Source organism: Acromyrmex echinatior, chromosome 7 (genome assembly GCF_024713525.1).
Source record: "Acromyrmex echinatior isolate Ae372 chromosome 7, ASM2471352v2, whole genome shotgun sequence".
Taxonomy (NCBI): domain Eukaryota; kingdom Metazoa; phylum Arthropoda; class Insecta; order Hymenoptera; family Formicidae; genus Acromyrmex; species Acromyrmex echinatior.
Window position 1 is genome coordinate 1,312,369 of NC_141858.1, and position 14,085 is coordinate 1,326,453.

Genomic DNA, 14,085 nt, shown 5'->3' on the forward strand with positions numbered 1-14,085 from the left:
CACTGTAGTATACATCGAGTGAGATATCAGAATAAATTTTTATTTTTCTCTTCTTACAAAAAAATCTCTATACGAGTCTTCAGAAGCCTTTTCTGATTATGAATATCGCAATTAAAATGCGATCCATCCAGTATTTTTAGCCGTAATTTCAGTATAAAAAAATTCATCTTCGACTAGAGGTCTCCACGGGTCTGTCGACCCTTAATTCCATTAAAAAGTGCATAGCAGTGTATAGTAATGTGAGTTTGTCACTAACCCGTGCCGCAAACCGCGTTCCATGTAATATCAGCGAAAGAAATAGGCGGTGTACGCGGTTTCCTAGTTGCCTATTAGTTACTATACCGCGTACTGTGTACCGCGCTTCCTAATCGCAACCTAATGCCTCAGGCACACCATAGTGCGATGTTCATCGCGCGAAACACGCCAATATATCCAAATATCCAATGAGTGTACAGCTTTACCGATATTCTAAAGATATACTGTCATTAGATATCGCTTGTCGTACGCGACTAACATCATTGGTGTGCTGGAGCCATAAGGGTGCGATTACATGTAGCGTGATAAGCGGTATCAGAGAGAAACCTGAAAGAGGATATGACAATAGTTTAGCAAGCGTAACTGAACCGTTGCACGGCATTGAAAAGCTGCTGAACGCGCTATTGTTAGTGCCCGATACGCAACGTGTTTACTGAGCGGACGCCATTTTTTCCATCATATTTTAAGACCGCTATCTGAGCTCAACGTGTTGTCGGTTTATAAACAATATGACATAACCTAAATAGACGTTTTTTCTATTTAAAAGACCAGAAGGAATCTGCCGATGTGTTTTTGACACATCGACAAAACATGGACGAATTGGAAAAGGAATATATTTATAATAATATCATATATAAAGTCTTTGCAACAAGAGATGTGCACAACAGTTTACAGAACGGTATATAAAATTTTCTATCTTTTGCTTGTAAAATATAAATTTGTAAATTATACAATGGGTAAATATACCGAATAGGGGAGCATTAACGAATAATGAGCGATGGCTAAAACTTGATGGAAGTCAGGATCATGACCTTGACAAGATATGTTAAGATCAAAATCATCGCAGAATGCTCTCTTATTCGGCATATTTATCATGCAATGTTTTTTTCATAAATCCAAATTATTTTATTATAATGTTTTATTGTTTACAGATCCAAACTTTTTTACGACATATTTTATTGAAAATATGCCCTCACAAGAAGCAATATGCGTTTCAGAAAAAGGTATAATATTTACAACTGATTATAAAAAATATATTTTTATAATCAGTTTTTTAATCAGCTTTTTAAATATATTACATATATTTATTTAATCCCTTTATTTATTAATTTTATTTATATAATATTAGTTAAGAGGTCTGTTAAGAGATTTTAAAATATTTTATTTATTTTTATTTCTAGTTTCAATATTTACATGGACAAAGCAAGCAATGAAATTCGCGTTCGCGAGATACAGATTACTAAAGCCATCTATTGGAAAAATAATGGATTTCTTTTTACTACACCTAATATTTAGAAATGACTATAAATCATGGACCAACATTATCTTCAATGCCATCAATAAATGCAAAATCAATTCCATCCACGTCAAGAGTTACAAATTCAGTGCCATCCACGTCAAAAATTACAAATTCAGTGCCATCCACATCAAGAATTACAAATTCAGTGCCATTCATATCAACAGATGCAAATTCAATGTCATCCACGTCAACAGATGCAAATTCAATGCCGTTCACGTCAATAGATGAAAAGTCAATGTCATTCATATCAAATGAACAAATCAAGTTTTTTGAAACTAATGATCAGATAACCCTTTATTATAATCACTATAGTCCGTATTCAGAACGTTTTTATTGATAAAAGCGCGCCTCTGAAATTCTATAGTATGCGTAACCTATATAACGTAAACTATGGCATATTAGAGCGCTAACATCATTATAAGCGCTTCTGAATACGGGTCTATGTTTCAAAACTAGCAATGAAATAAATAGAAGCGGTTTTCATGTTTCAGATAATAAATCCAACACAAAATAAAATGTCATCTGCAGTTATTGGAGTCACGATCGCCAAGTTCCGATAAAGAAAATAAAAGAAGATGAAGACGCTATCGTTAATGCAAAAGAAACAACTTGATGCAGAAAACAGTAAAATAGAAGAAATAAAAAGACTAAAAGAGGCGATGGATAATAGTAATAAATTACAAAAAGAAAGTAACAGTATACTTAAAGAACAAAATGATTTATTAAAAGATATTCTTTTGGAAATGAAAAGAAGAAAGAAAAAGAAGAATGATTGATACTAGTATCATGACTGATTAAATATCAAGTTTTACTATTGATATATTGCTTTTTTTAAGTATTGGAAGTACAAATTAGTTCGGTTCGTTTTCCAAAAGATGGCTCTGGCTGTTGTGAATGGTTCATAGTGACAGCTGATTTTGGCGTTTTCAGAGAGGTTAGATATTCTGCTAATAATATTCAATTTATATCGCTTTGAGTTTCATACAAAAACCTTGATTTTTACTGTGTTTGAAATGTCGAATTTTGTATTAACCAAGCAGCATTTGCGGGAGGTTCTAATTTTCTGCTTTAATTAGAAGAAAAGTACAGCTGAAGTCCATTGAATGCTTGTCGAATGGTTTATGGTGACACTGCTCCAACTGAAAATAATAAATCATGTAGGGAATGGTTTCGACATTTCAAGGATGGAGATTTCAGCGTTGAAGACAAGCCTCACACTGGACAGCCAAAAAAATTCGAAGACAAAGTGTTATGTCTTACAGACGTCACGATTTTTTTTCTTCGCCGCGATTATGGTTGGCGTCTACGAGACCCGAGCGGCGCCTTCTGATAACGGATTGACAGAATTAAAAAAGGAACCGGAAAAACAGGTGCCGCGAAAACTCAATCAACCTGAAAAGAATAATAACCTTAATGTAGGCCCGAAAAGAGACAAGATTGCAAAGACATTATAAATGTACCGAAGTCATGCAATAGTAAAAATCTAAGCTTTATCATCCGAGACTAACTAACAATTTTATCTTAGAAAACAGGCGCCACTTAAAAAAACGTAAACGCATAGAATAACTTCCAACAGGAGCGTTATCTGAAACCAGACTCGCAACTGACAATGGTAGCATGGTAATCATCTGCTTATCTAGCCATATTTACCGTGAGAATAACAGAATTCGTCATCCTTCTCGGAGCAATCTTGGCTCTTTAAGGAAAATCATAAATCACTTTCTCTTCTTCTCGAAACTACTCTATGTACTTTAGATCAACAACGATAGAACGTCATAAAAATCGTAAATCCCGAGTGACATTGCAACTAACTTAACATCTTAGACAAAGGACTCAACACTCTTTTTTCAGGGTATAAATAGAGGTCCCGCGGAAGCACAGAGCGTCAGTATGAAATCTTGAAGCACCCGGTTCACGTCAGTACAGAATTTTAAACCATTCAGTCCACGTCAGTGGAGCGCTCAGTTACTTATTGTCTCGGATAGTACGAAAATTATTATAACCCGCGCTAATCACGCCAGTTCGTGATCCCGTCCGAGGGCGAACTTATAATCAAATCGCAACTGAAGTTAGCCGTACGCCACGGCGACTGCCCTTCAGACGCTCTTCGCTGACGACGGATCTCCTTGGCCTTCGCTTAGAACTTACTCGATATCTTGGGGACAGCTACTAAGTAAGTCATAATTATTTACAATCCACCTCGCGTTTCCCATGGAAAAACACATTCATTGTACACACACACACACATACACACACACACACACACACACACACACACACATACACATACACGCATTCATCCACAAGATAGTACATATTTTTTCTATAGATAATATATATTTTTTATGTAAAAATGTTATAATGTACAAAACCCTTTGTTTATTATTTTATTAATAAATGTAACTTAAGGTATTCTTCTGTCTTATATTAACATCACCTCTCGCATTCACTTCCCTCGAATATCTGAGATCCAGTCCCGCACGAGGTCCAGTCCCGGGACAAAGGGATTAAGTTCCTTGACCGAAAAAATAGGACTGACGCACTGTCCAGCGGAACAGGTGTCATAGCGTCCCTTCGGACGTTGACCCACATTCCGGGACTTAAAAGGTGCGTATGACTCACAGATGTTCGCCTCCGCGCGTATACCTGTGAGATTGAGTCTGACCGTCCTTCCATACGCTCTCCATTCTCCCTCATTGTCTCCTTGACCAAATTTTCAAGGGTTTGGACGTAACACAATTAGAGGCATTACTCGAAAAAGATCAGAGTAAAACGCAAGAGGACCTTGCAGAATCATTGGGAGTAACTCAACAATCGTTTCTGCACGATTGAGAGCCATGGGAATAATTCAAAAACAAGGAAATTGGGTGCCTTATAAATTGAAACCGAGAAACGTTGAAAGGCGATTTTTCACTTGCGAACAACTGATTCAAAGACAACAAAGAAAAGGTTTTTTGCATCGGATTGTGACTGGAGATGAGAAGTGGATATTCTACGACAACCCCAAGAAGAAAAAATACTACGCTAAGCCCAGTCAATCGTTGTCATCGACCTCAACATCAACACCAAAGCCGAACATTCATGATTCGAAGATCATGTTCTGTATCTGGTGGGATCAAAAGGGTGTTGTTTACTATGAGCTGTTGAAATCTGGCGATTCCATTACGGACGATCGGTATCGGCTACAATTGATTCGTTTGAGCCGTGCATTGCGAGAAAAACGACCGGAATACGAGCAAAGATATAATAAATTATTTTTCTTCATGACAACGCTCGGCCTCGTGTCGCAAAAGTCGTAAAAAAATATTTGGAAACGCTCAAATGGGATGTTTTACCGCATCCGCCGTATTCTCCAGACATTGCTCCTTCTGACTATTGTTCCGAAGGATGCAGCACGTCACCGATTGACTTCTTTCACAGAAATCGAAAATTGGCTCCAAAATTAGATCGCCTCCAAAGACGAGTCATTTTATTCGAGATGGAATTCGAAAATTGCCTGAGAGATGGGAAAAAGTAGCCAATACTTTAATTAATCTGTTCATTCTGTTCAATCTGTTCATTTTGTTTTGAAAAAAAAACATTTTTGAATACAAAAAAACGGACCGAATTAATTTGTACTCCCAATATATTAAAACATAATTGATTTATTATGCAGATACTAAAAATGTTTTTATATCTTTATTATTGAAATGTTAATTTAATTTCTAAAAATATTCTTTTAGTTCCGTGTTAAGAGTATACTAAAAAATATTGTCTGATTTGTACCTGATTTATTTCTGATTACTGCATATTTTACAAGAAGAAAATTATAATACACTTTAAGAACAAAAGGCTTTATTAAATATATTCCTTTTTATATGAAACATAAGTAATATAAGAAAAGTTGTTCGAGATCGGTAATTCGAAAAAAAAAGGTAAGAATTCTTTCGGTCGACCGACAGTAATTGTTATTGAACGCACGCACAAGGCGAGCTCGTGATCTCATCTCGAGCCTGACATTAAGCCTCGTCAAAGTCAGAGATTCATTGTTCTTTAGTCTTTTCAAAACAATTCGGTACACGCAAACAGGCACCGGCAACGGAACATCGAAAGTTCTAGAACAATTCGATTCGCGCACGCGAGCGCCGCGTTCCGACGAATACGTCACGCGCTGTCACCAATCCTGCGTACGGATTTTCTGTCGCGCATGACTGTTACGTTGAACGTCGCTAGAAAAGAATCGAAAGCGCCAATCAATTTTGTACAACCAATGCCACGTGATAATTACGATTGTGGCAAAATTTAATTGGATTTCTCCCAAGAAGAAAGCCCGGACCGGAAGCAATAAATGCTTCGATCTCGCCGGTCCTCAGGGCAGATTGAGCAGATTGCTTAAATAGTTTACACCGCTTATACCATTTACACCGCTTAGAGTTCTTAGACTTCTTAGAGTTCTTACTTCTAAAAGTTCTTCGAGTTCTTAAAATCACAGTCTCGCCACTATACCGCTTCGTAAAATCGCCGTGCTAACCGCTTAGTGAAATCGCGATAAAACGAATCTTTCCGAGAAAATCGCCGAGATTTTCCATCACCGCGATTCCAAATACAATTTTGGAAAAGGTGACCGCATTTGATATATTGTTAATCTAATATTTAATTAATTATATTTTTTTGACTTTGTAACTGATTATATTAAAGAAAATTCTTTTGTTAAATTAAAAGAAACGGAGCTCTCTTTACTGTCGTGCCTCATATCAACCTTGTGCCGTTCTCTCACTCGAACCTTTCCGCGCGGTGCATTCTCGCACATTTTCTGGTCCTTCGAGCCGGATTTGAACTAGCGAGAAAGACAGTAAGACAAACGCCGCATCACTTTAAAAATTTCACGTCAGCGCTCTCGCTCTGGTTCGCTCTCGCACAAAAGTTCATCATATTAATTGCTATTGATATGTTGCTTTATACCTATAAAACATTTTGATGTTATAAGATATTAAAAAAATATATTTTTATCTCTGTATTAATATGTTAATTTAGTTTTTCGTTGGATGCAATATAGTACAATACAACATATGATATACAACATGTAATATAAAGATAAATATAAGTTTTACAATAAAAGAGTTTGTACATTAAGTGCAGATTCGTACAGTTAATTATTTTGTATTAATGATTCCGCTATTCTCTTTTTATTATAGCTTCATTATTATTTACTACTTCTCTTTCCCTGCTATCTCTTCTTGCTCTTCCTCTAACAGTTCTTCATCATTTTCATAATTAGTTTCATTATGATCTATTAAAAAGTTATGTAGAACACAAGCTGTTGCGATCATTTTATTTCCAAAATCAAAATCAGCAATATCTAAATATTTTAATCTGCGAAATTTACTCTTTAAAAAAGAATATTCTCGTTGATCTTATAGTAGCTAGTAGTAGCCAGATTAGTATTATATATAATATTATTTGAGTTCTAGTAAGATGGCCTGTGTCCCAATAAGGTATTAATAAGTTCACTAGTAATGGATACGCTGCATCGTCAATAATATGACGATCAGGTGGTAACAAGTAATGTTTTAATCTTTGAAAAATTTCACTCTGTCTAAATACACGTGCATGCGTCCCGGTAATCCTACAAATATGTCTATAAAGCGTCCTTTATGATCACATACACCTGTTTTAAAAAGAAAGCAAAATCATAGTAATATTGTAAAATATTATTATATATTATAAAAACAAAATTGAATTACAAAAATTAAATCTTAATAAAAAATAATACCTTGTAGGATAATAAAGTGAAAATCTTTTCGATTGAAATCATTAGGATTATCTATAAAAGTTTTGCATGGTATATGACATCCATCAATAATCCCTACTATCCCTGGGATACCACGAGAACGTCTCTTAAATACCTGTGATAATTTTAGATAATTCAATATACATATATTAAAACAATTTAATGTATGTGTACAAACAACTTACCGTTGAAATTACTTCGCACATTCTTCTGCATCCGGCCATTTCACATAATTTGTCACATAATAAGTCAACTAATATTTGTAATTTCTTTCACTATACCGTGAGCAGTACTTTTTGCTAAATTAAACCGATCTCCAGCAGACAGATAACTTTTTTGCTTTGCCAGAATCCATATAGTAAATATTACTTTTTTTCTTAAATCTACAGGATTGAGTGCATTGCATGTCCAATTATGTGCACTAAATTCTATTCAAAATGAGTAAAGCAAAAATTAGTATATTATTAACTTTTTAATAAATATATGATAATTGATACAGTATAATATTTGGATTTTTTTATACCTCAAACGTGAATCTAGACATTCTAAAATGTTCTTTAAATGCATAATCGTTGTACTGTACAATTACTTCATAATAATTTTTATTCTTTGATCGTATTCTACATTCACTTTAACAAATTATTTCGCAATGGTTCGTCCAATTCATTTGCTATATAAAGTTTATGATTGCACATTTCTGTGTAATTCTATACCTCTCACATCATTCGCATCGTCGGCAGCAATTAATATCAAATGTAATAAATCCATGTTCATCGAATAAACAATACGAACAACGAAAATGACAAATTAACCTAAATAAAGTCATACCACGATAAACAGATGATATAAATCACGTGGCTTAAGAGAATAGAATCGTTCAACAATTGGTAACCGCTCACTCAACGGTTCGCAACATGTTGGAAACAAGTTGTGCTTGCTGAACGTAATCAATCCAAAACCTGTAATCGCAAAATGCTTTTTGCTATGTTGTGGCTGTGCCGAGCGTGTCTGAATGCCAGCGATGGCTAACTAATGGCGAAAGAAAATTGGCGGGAAATCATCAAGTTCACAAAGAAATGTTATTCATTGTTTCTGACTCATAAGATGGTTTAATATAAACTCAAATGAATATTTAGAACGTACAGATTAAAAGAGTAGAGACGTGATTGCATGCGTATATATGACGGCTCGGATATCGGTATCGCATTAATAGATTAGAATATGAAACTCAAACATCTACAATATAAGTCTACATTTATCTGACGACGCGAGCAATTACCTAATGACATGAGCAGTAACCGATGTCGATCTCGTAGTGAACACAGAGTGATTATTAATCTTATCGAATGCTATCCAGCAAACATGGTGACGCATTAATGATGTTAAAAATACATAATTTCATGACCACTGACATCAAGTGACTTACAATGTACGTCTTTTATACATGATTCTAATATCGTCTAATTACGCTTCAATATTACTATGTATCATCTTTTAATATCATGTAGTGACGAAATTTGCGTGACGTTAATTTGACAAAACATATACGTATAATTTCCAGTGATACGTTTTAAATTGATATAGGAAATGATAGGGCATATATTATTCTTGTTAATCAATATTTTCAATATTGAAATGTATTGAATTTTATCAATTCCCATATATAAGATAACGGTTACGATTTCCGTATAACCAGTATAATGTAATATGTGGCTCTTGCACACAGGCGCGGAAACGCTTATCGCGCGGCAAAAGATACGACACGATAGCCAATCAATCTTTCGCTCTTTTATGGAAAAATTGATTGCCGCGCTGCAAGCGTTCTATGTGCAATAGGCATAACTACCGGACACGTACTCGACTTTAGAAACTTTATAATTTGAAAAATAATAATTAGTGTAGTGTAGTGAATATTTATTTTGAGGGAAGATATTTGAGAAGTTATTGGAGGATATTCAGGTATTACTATATATACTGCGCATGTATAAAGAACATTCTGATGTTAAGATTATGTTGAACAATTTCTCTTACTATGTACTATTAGACAGGAATGGGAAATTACAAGTAACGAATAATAAATGATAACGGTTATTCGCATATTATTCGCATTACTTTTTTATAGCTCCTTATTTCCTACCTAGGTGCGTGCATAAGCAGGATTCTGCTAAAAGAAAACTATATAATTTGTCACAGAACTTACGACATTATATATACACACATCTAATATATATTTATTACTTTATTTAAATTTCATCTTTCGTATTTTTATTTAAAGCATTTGTTGTTATGGAATTCAAGAGTAATTCAACAAATGATGAAAAGGAAGTAGAAATTGTAAGTAACAAGTTCACTGATCATACAAGAAAAAAAATATATTGATCACTAATCAAAACACAAGAAAAATATGAAAAACAAAAATATTAAAACGAATGGAGATGCTAACAAATGATGATAGATGTTATGTTCAATAAAAAAAGCTGTTTTTTGAGACTGGTAAGCAACACGACCTCAATATATGTGCATACAAATTTATCACATTATGAATTTCTGTTTGCAAACGATCTTAAGAAAGCTGAAAAGTAATTAAAATAGTGTCAATATTCATCGGATATTGCTTCCGAAATTGAGCAACTTCCAGAAAAAAGAGCGGAATAAGCTAATAACTAAATAGATATACAATAACAAACTCATCGGATGAAGAAGATGAAGTACCGAGAAACTGAAACCTCCTCCTAGGCTATTTCTGCAAGTTACAGTCAGAGAGAAGCAACATTCAGTAATAATATTTTGTCATATTATATATTAATTTATATATATCAATTATATCTCCTATAAAGTTTTTGTTATGTTTCAGATAATGTATCATTACAATCAATGAATTCAAAGCATAATACTAATATGTAATCAATTGATACAATCTGCTAATAATGAATCATACATAGAAAGAAATCCTATACATGAAACTTCAATATATATATTCAAAATATTAGACCAAATAAAGACATAAATGAAAATATCATCGAAATAAACGCTGCACTTGCGTTTACTAAACAGTAAAACACGGATATCTTTAAGCAAAACGATCTAATATTGCAGAATTTGAGAGCTACTAATAACTCTATTGAAAGTACATTGAAAACTAATCAATTATCAAAATTGCTTTGCAGTCTACCAGTAACAACATTTGAACATGTTACACAATTAGAAAAATATCTTCAGAACGAAAACAATTAAAAATAATCCGTTAAAGGGCTCAGAGCACAAACAAGATGTACTTCGCTATTGTTATAAATTACAAAACATTATATTTAACTAATCAAAATGCAAATGTTTCGACCTTACATCAGGTCATTTTCAATGATAAAACCACCGTCTACATTAAAACAATGACATAAAAATTTCAGAAAATTCTAACGCATACAATATAAAAACCTCAATATTCTAACAATAACGTGAGTGTCCGACAATCTTGATCGCAAGAAGTTACAGAATCTTCTCTTACACCTGTCCATGTTCAGGAGTGAATCTTATTATACAGTATCAGTTAGCAATAATAATTTATCATGGTATATGGTTATTGGATTTCTTCTTAAACGCTTAACGACACAACTTATCCATAAAATCGTGATGATATATATTGCTATGTAAAGTAATAATTCAAACTATTGAGAATTTACACAAATTAAAATGTCGCAAAATTTGTATTAATACCTGTATTACTACCAACAAAGATGATCAGAATTACAGCGCATAATAGTATGTAAAACAAGCAGTGTTCAGACCAGAACTCCAAAGGTAAAAAATATGCCATGTTCTTCCGTGCCTCTTGACAACTTATTTTAAACTGATCCAACCATAGTAACGAAAAAATCGTCAATTGTGAGTGGTGAAAAGTTAGAAGGAAAGGGAAAAGATAACGAAAAACATTCAGGAAGGGGAAAGTATTTATATAACAGAAAATATATTAGAGATATTTCTGGTAAAGACTCTGTGTCACTTTGTAAATTAAGTCCATTCTTTTGTCTTTTTATAAAAATCATCTCGGAAGAATGTCTTTTGTTATAAGATGATTCTCTATCTAAAATTCTAACTTTGTCCCAATTATGATCAAGTGAGATCCGGTGATTAGATATGATACTTGGTGAGCCCGATTTTTTATTAATATCCGACAAATGCTCTGCGATTCTTGTTTGCCTTTTTGTCTGACCAATGTATAATGTATCACAATCATTGCACGAAATCCTATAGACAATATCATGATGTACTGCTGTTTCAAGAATATCCAGTTGTGATGTATTTTTTCACAGTACTCGGAATCGTAAATGCTGGCTTTAAATTGATACTTCTGGCTATGTTGGAAAAAGATTCCAAGATGGTCCTTACGAAAGGATATAGTTAAGTGCTTATTATAAAATCTTTTTGAATTCTGATGGACTTCTATTATAAGAATGGAATTTAATTTTCATCTAAATTGGAGAGAATATAAAAGGAAGAGGATATCCATTTCTTAACAAAACTTGTATCATATAAATAATATTCTTATAATGAAATTTCGGGTATAAGATAAAAGAAAAATTTTGTCAAATAAACTAAAAATTACAGCTCTTTTATGACGGATGGGATGTTGCAAGTGAAAATTAAGATATCTTTCAGAAAATGTAAATTTTTTTTGTAGTTGTCAAATATAATTCTATGCTCGTCAACAATAAGATTCACATTCAAAAAATTCAGGTTATTATCCTTGCTCACTTCAAGCATTGAAGGCGTCCATGGAACGAGTTCTAGTATTTGAACTGTCTGGCGGAGCAGCAAGTAATATATCTCTACATATCTAAAATAAACAATATGGCAATAATTGGAATGCTTTTTCTTCTAAATCTTCCATAACTATGTTTGCTATGATCGGTGACAAAGGAGAGCCCATAGGAGAACCTGTCTATAAAATTTCTTATTAAAGAAAAAATAGGTGGATTTTAATATTAATTTAATAGCTATAAAAAATTCTTTTTTAGGAATTTTTATTAGGTGTGCAACTTTGCTTCCGAAATTTTTTTTCCGAAATTCGAGGCTTTATTGTAAAAAACTGGTTATACATTTATGATTCAAAGTATTGTTTATCGCTGACCACTACTTTCTCCCATCTTTTAGGCAGCGTACGAATCCCGCGAAAAAACTGGTCATCTTTTGAGGCAATCCACGAATCGATCCAATTTTTTACTTCTTCATAAGACCGGAAGTGCTGGTCAGTCAGGCCGTGTGCCATTGATCGAAATAAGTGATAGTTAGAGGGAGCAACGTCTGGAGAATACGGCGAGTGGAGTAGGACTTCCCATTTCAACGTTTCCAAGTATGCCTTGACCACTTTCGCAACATGGGGTCGAGCATCATGCTGCAAAATCACTTTATTGTGTCTCTCGTTATATTGCGGCCGTTTGTCTTTCAATGCTCGGTTCAAACGCATTAATTGCGTTCGATACTAATCGCCTGTGATTGTTTCAGTCGGTTTTAATAGCTCATAATACACTACGCCGAGCTGGTCCCACCAAATACAGAGCATGACCTTGGAACCGTGAATATTCGGTTTGGCCGTCGACGTGGAAACATGGCCGGGAACTCCCCATGATTTTCTGCGCTTGGGGTTATCGTAATGAATCCATTTTTCATCCCCAGTCACAATGCGATGCAGAAATCCTTTCCGTCTTTGCCTTCCAAGCAGCTATTCACAAGCAAAGAAACGCCGTTCAACATCTCTCGGCTTCAACTCGTACGGCACCCAATTTCCTTGCTTCTGAATCATTCCTATGACTTTGAGGCGTTTTGAAATGGCTTGTTGAACTCACTCCCAATGATCGTGCCAATTCTTCTTGATTTTGACACGAGTCTTGATCAAGTAATGCCTCCAATTTTGCATCTTCAAAAACCTTCTCTCTTCCACCGCTATACCGGTCTTCGACGTCAAAATCACCATTCTTGAAGCGTTGAAATCACTCACGACACGTTCTTTCACTAATAGCGGCTTCACCATAAGTATTTGAGAGCATTCGATGAGCTTGCTACCTTCCAAAGGCTTATGGACCAAACATTAGCCAAGTTACAAGATGTTTGTTTACATACATGATATAGTAATATACGCGAGTTCTTTGAGGGAACACGAGATTAAAATGACAAAGCTAATGCAGAGACTATGCGATGGTAATTTAACACTGCAACCAGACAAATGCAAATTTCTGCGCCACGAGGTGGCTTACCTAGGGCATATAATAGGAGAAGACAGGGTTCGGCCTGACCCTCAGAAGGTCACGGCAGTGAGAAGTTTTCCGGAAACGCGAAACGCGAAAAACGTGCCAATTCCTTGGCCTCGCGGGATATTATAGGCGTTTCATATCCGAATTCTTCAAAATCGCTAACTCGCTATCGAATTTGTTAAAAAAGGGAATATCATTCGAATGGAATCAAGAAACATAATTAGCCTTTGACACATTATGAGAAGCGCTTTGTAACGAACCTATTTTATAGTATCCCGATTTCGATCACGAGTTCATACTTACTACCGACGCGTCAGATTGCGTTATCGGCAGAATATTAAGCCAAGGGATTATCGGACCTCCTCATCGGAACGCGTCTAAAATATTAAATACTGCTGAAAAAAATTATTCCATGATAGAGAAGGAGCTTTTGGCCATCATATATTGCATTAATCATTTTAGGCCTTACCTGTACGGACGCGCGTTCAATAGTCACTGATCACTAACCATTAATA

At 34.6% G+C, this 14,085-nt stretch overlaps 1 protein-coding gene and 1 pseudogene across 1 annotated transcript; one reads left to right on the forward strand and one right to left on the reverse strand.

Annotated features, from left to right (window-relative positions):
* Positions 1 to 5,476: 5,476 nt before the first annotated feature.
* Positions 5,477 to 8,093, reverse strand: LOC147908929 (uncharacterized). The gene is made up of 4 exons (XM_087407812.1): positions 8,039 to 8,093; positions 7,849 to 7,958; positions 7,713 to 7,753; positions 5,477 to 7,184 (listed from the first exon to the last, which is right to left on the reverse strand). The coding sequence occupies exons 1-4, from the start codon at positions 8,091 to 8,093 to the stop codon at positions 6,917 to 6,919; spliced, it is 474 nt and encodes a 157-aa protein (XP_087263938.1). The 3' UTR covers positions 5,477 to 6,916.
* Positions 8,094 to 9,611: 1,518 nt separating this feature from the next.
* Positions 9,612 to 11,391, forward strand: LOC147908930 (uncharacterized; annotated as a pseudogene).
* The last annotated feature ends 2,694 nt before the right edge of the window (positions 11,392 to 14,085 follow it).